The sequence below is a fragment of the Phalaenopsis equestris genome, unplaced genomic scaffold (genome assembly GCF_001263595.1).
Source record: "Phalaenopsis equestris unplaced genomic scaffold, ASM126359v1 Scaffold000134, whole genome shotgun sequence".
NCBI lineage: Eukaryota > Viridiplantae > Streptophyta > Magnoliopsida > Asparagales > Orchidaceae > Phalaenopsis > Phalaenopsis equestris.
In genome coordinates, this window is record NW_018164576.1 from 1707321 (window position 1) to 1712345 (window position 5025).

Here is a 5025-nt window from a genome sequence, read left to right on the forward strand (position 1 = left end):
GAGTTCCCTGCCAGCCTAATTCTCTCAGCAAATTCATATTTGTTTTGTTAACCAACAAATGGATCAGGTTGGATTTCCATCAGTATAACTATCAATTATTATTTGTGAAGCACGAGGTTACACATATGCTTAAATGTTTTACGCAGTGGATATGACAGACAAAATGCAACTATATGCCAAATGAGTTCACATGCAAGTCTCCTGTATTTTTTCATAAATAAGTATTATATACACATAGAAAAATTGTATAGTAATTAATTACAAAATTAAATATTATAGTAATTAAATTGCTGTAATGTTAATAATTGTTTGACCATTCATTAAAACGTAAAATATTATGAAAAAGATAAGATAATGAACATTGATATCTGACATAACATTTAATTCTATATGTTGGAAAAACAAAATTTTTGTATTCATGTTACAATTCAACAAATTCGTCATTGCAGCAATATTGCTGCGCATGGGATCATCAAGTCAGTGTGTCACTTGCCCACCCTGAAAATACAGCACGGCCCCAAATAAATCAACATTTGCAAGAAAATCGTAATACAATTAGCAAGTTTATAAGGTTGCAGATATATAAATACATAGAAATTATGTGGTATGCATATAAATGTCCCAAAAAAAAAATTTAAAATTGGATTCTTTGTTTCAGACTTTCTGGGAGGCAGAAGTCAAAAAACATATGCAGGAAGTTTGGAACGTGGCGTTGTTGTGGGGTTGGCTTGTTATAAAAACAGGTGAATTGGGAGTACAGAGCCAGGCTAGATTCTTCCCCCGGTGCTGTGCGTCTACAGGGTTCTACTCAGGTTTCTGTCTTTTGTGGGGAGAAGTAAAATAATGGCATCTCCAGCAGATGAAGAAAACGGGCTTTCCTCCTCCATGAGAGCTCCTCTTCTTCAAACACATGGACGCCTACCAGGCCATGAGGGAGAAGCTACTTTTGCAAGGACTTGCTTCAATGTTACCAACGCCCTCTCTGGTTCTCTCTCTCTCTCTCTCTCTCTCTCTCTCTCTCTGCATGTCTGTTTGAATTGAACAGTATAGTTGTAGTGGTGGAGTCAGAGAAGCTGTAAGCCTAGGGCTGTGTTTGGTATGCTTCTTTAAGGTGGATTTAGGTGGGATTTAACATAAATACATCAAATGTGATTAGTAGATTATCAGAATAAATTATTTATCTGGATAAACTGTAGCTATCCCAAACAGACCGTGATTAGTAGATTATCAGAATAAATTGTTTATCTGGATAAACTGTAGCTATCCCAAACAGACCCTAAATTTTTCTATCAACCTAAATTCAAAAATTGCTCTGGCGTAACGCAAATCTTGGAGTTATTAAATCGGATTGGGAGATGGATTTAAGGGAATCACGTGCTAAAGTATTAAATCCTGAAATGAAATGCCAAACATAGCATACTATTTTATATGAATTTAATTGAAATCAGAAGAGATGGCCCAAGATTGAGTCGGATTATACCGGATGATCGGTCATACTAGTCTCGTGTGAATGACCAACAAGTGCACCTAACAAAATCTATTCATAGGGCTGGCTTAAAAAGAAAACGTGAGGAATTTTAGAGAATCTCATCAATGTGGCGTTAGATGTTGTGTTTCTTCATGTAGGATAAGCTCTCCTAGTGGTAGGAGAGATACTGATGGTCCGACGAAGTTCTCAGCTCCGATAAATTCAAATTTATTGAATTTAGTAAATACTACTTAACTTAAATCTACCCTTATCTTTCTATAAATAAGAAGATTCTAAGCAACTATGCATGGTTTCACACTTAAATCTTCTAGTAATTATATATATTACTTGAACAATTGTCCTTTCTTACATAATTTTGGGTAAATATTTTCTTTTTTTTTATCTCTCAATTGAAATCTTAATATTGGGACTAGGGGTTTGTTTGTGATAGTGTTTTTGCTGCTTTACTTTCTCATTAAGTTTTAGAAATTTTTATGATGGGAAACTCCTTTTAAAGCGAGATTTGAGAAGTGTGAAATTTATAAAAAATGATTTCTGAATGTTTAAGATACATAGTATTCATAACACCCTCAACAACTTAGGGTTATTTTGTCCATAACAATATTACAATTATCCTTTAATGTTTATGTAATATATTTGCTTTATGGCATATTTGCATAAGTATATGAAGGCCCCTTCTTACTTTAAATACTCTTATGTCGTGAAATAGTTATAATTTTCTTAGTCTCTTCTAATCGTGCATCATTTACTGATTTAGGAAATAATAACACAGTTGATTGAAACCAACCCAACCTTTTCGTCCTAAAATTGATAGCAAATTATCAGTTTCAATCATTAATCAAGTCAAATTTTTTAATGAATTAAACTAATTCAAGTTGTTGTTTTCTCTGGCTTGTTCTTAATTTGTTCCATCAGGAATTGGTGTGTTATCAGTACCATACGCGCTGTCAGAAGGAGGATGGATAAGCCTTGCTCTTTTCTTCCTGGTTGCCCTTGTATGCTTCTACACCGGTCTACTCCTCCAGCGTTGCATGGACGCAGACCCACACATCAGAAGCTATTTAGACGTTGGAGAGTTTGCTTTCGGTTATAATGGAAGAATTATTGTCGCCATTTTCATGTATATAGAGCTTTACCTCGTTGCAGTTAGCTTTCTGATCCTAGAGGGTGATAACTTGGACAATCTGTTTCCCAACTTAGAATTTCAGCTTCTATCTCTGACAATAAAACAAAAGCAGTTCTTTCTTTTAGTCTCTGCTCTGATTATACTGCCAACAACATGGTTAAGAAATTTGGGTGGTCTTGCATACATCTCTGCCGGAGGAGTGGTGGCATCGGTGATTTTGATGTGTTCTTTGCTTTGGATTGGAGTCACTGAAACTGGATTTCAGATGAAGGGAAGAGTTCTCAATTTGGGTGGACTGCCTACAGCTTTGGGCTTGTTTTTTGTTTGTTTCACTAGTCATGCTATGTTTCCGACCATTCAGGCTTCAATGAGGGAGAAAACGAGGTTCTCCAAGGTGAAGTAACTAATGAACTATTGTGGGATGTGATTTCTAAGAGTTTTATAATCTTTTCCATGAATTTATGTCTCTATTCGGAGAAGTCTTCGTAAGCATAGATGCTTAAAACCTTTTTAAACACTGAAAAAGGACAAATTTAAAAATTAAAAATTCATAAAATGGACTAGATACACATATAAATATTATAATAAGTCACGACTCCACCTTCTACATTCTTGATTTTGTCCAAATACATATGCCGAAAGTCCAACTTTATTTTTTAGGGTGATTAATTTTTTTAAAATATTGGATAAAAAATATGTTTAAAGGGGCAAAATTGTTGAATTGCCTTAAATATATGACAAAAAATTATTAAATTTTACCCTTTTATAAAAAAATTCTCAAATTTGAAGGTGAGTACTCCAGGACATAGCCTGATGCCGCCCTTGCTGTATTCAGAAGATGAAACCACTCATGCGTTAATTATGCCAATACAATTGAAGTTCAATTATTCACGGCAAAGTTGTTATTTTTGATTCAATGAAACAGTTTCCCATTACAGGTACTCGTAATTTCTTTTGCTCTTTGCATATTCAACTATGGAGCAATGGCTGTTCTTGGTTATCTTATGTATGGGGAGAACCTAAAATCACAGGTTACACTGAATCTTCCACCCGGGAAGATTAGTTCGAAGATAGCAATCTACACAACACTGATCAATCCATTGGCTAAGTACGCTCTAACTATAACGCCAATTAGTTTTTCCGTAGAAGAATGGCTGGCATTCCATCTGAAAAGATCTCACGGCACTCTAGTGAGGACTCTCCTGTTGCTCAGCACAGTCTTGGTGGCATCATCGATACCTTTCTTCGGCTACCTTATGGCTTTCATTGGATCTTTTCTTAGCATCATGGTATCAGTTTTGTTTCCTTGCGTGTTTTATATGAAGATCTACAGAGTTTCTTTTCAAAGGAATGGGTTTGAGATGGTTGTGATTGTGGGAGTTATGGTTACAGGTGTTCTGATTTCTGTTGTAGGCACTTACTCATCTATTGCACAAATCATCTCCAGTTTGTAGAGGAATTTGTTGTATCGAGATGTCTGTCAATCACAATTTCGTTGAATGAATCCTACTAGCAGGAACATTTAGGGTTCCTAGTTTGTTTAATTTTCAGATGTTTGAGCTTGATTGAATCAAGTTTCAAAAGGAGACCTTGAATGAAATTGGTTTCAATAGTTTTTATTTTCTTTTTACATAAATCAGCAGAATACACGAACATAAGCGCATGCACATGTATCATTATACCAGAACTTTTATATATTTTTCCTTGTGGTCGAAGTGGCTGAACTAAAGTCTACCTGTCGATGCGGCTGAATCGAAGCCGAAGTGGTTGAATTAATGACTAGTAAAGATATTAATGACAAATATAATAAGAGGTCATAATGGCTAGTAAAGACATATGTCAACTCCTTATTAAAAAGCAACACTCGACACTTGAGACTCAAATCTCTTCATCTAGACTTCAAGGACAAGTATCTTACCAGCAATGCCTAACACCTACATCACGGTCTTTTTGTCAGAGACATCAGAGAAAGGCGTCCTATATATTACATCGATTATTTTATAGTTTTTTTTCTCTTATGCATAAAAAGTGAAGAAGAAGGAATGGGAGGTAGTCTCTCTCTCTCTCTGCCCTCTCTTTCATTGCCTCTTAAACCTTGGATTGATCGTAGTTAAGAATCTTTCCTAAGATTCTCTTAGCATTTTGGCCCACCTTTCACTTTCTATTATGTCTTCTTTATAGTACTTGATCTTTGACCAGGTTGTATGGCTATAAGGTCATTCACATACACACCACTCAATTCCTATGAATTTATAAATCTAACAAAAAAACTTTCTTTTTTATATTTATATCACATAAAAATTATCACCAATTTAATATTTAAAAAGTAAAGGCGGCATGCACGTCAAAATTAAAATATAGATGGTAGATCTGTAAATATAGAAAAACTGAGTGCTATGTGTGAATCTTC

The 5025-nt window shown here is 34.9% G+C and overlaps 1 protein-coding gene across 1 annotated transcript; it reads left to right on the plus strand.

Annotated features, from left to right (window-relative positions):
- Positions 1–731: 731 nt before the first annotated feature.
- LOC110021390 (vacuolar amino acid transporter 1-like) lies at positions 732–4236 on the plus strand. Its single transcript, XM_020719874.1, has 3 exons — positions 732–985; positions 2405–3009; positions 3554–4236. Exons 1-3 carry the CDS (start codon positions 844–846, stop codon positions 4067–4069), a joined length of 1263 nt encoding a protein of 420 aa, XP_020575533.1. The 5' UTR covers positions 732–843; the 3' UTR covers positions 4070–4236.
- The last annotated feature ends 789 nt before the right edge of the window (positions 4237–5025 follow it).

Excerpts from the sequence above, each read along its gene's own strand:
- LOC110021390 (XM_020719874.1), top strand. The coding sequence starts at position 844 with ATGGCATCTCCAGCAGATGAAGAAAACGGGCTTTCCTCCTCCATGAGA. Across the intron at positions 986-2,404 it reads TGTTACCAACGCCCTCTCTG|GAATTGGTGTGTTATCAGTA; the intron begins GTTCTCTCTCTC and ends TTGTTCCATCAG. Across the intron at positions 3,010-3,553 it reads AGAAAACGAGGTTCTCCAAG|GTACTCGTAATTTCTTTTGC; the intron begins GTGAAGTAACTA and ends TTCCCATTACAG.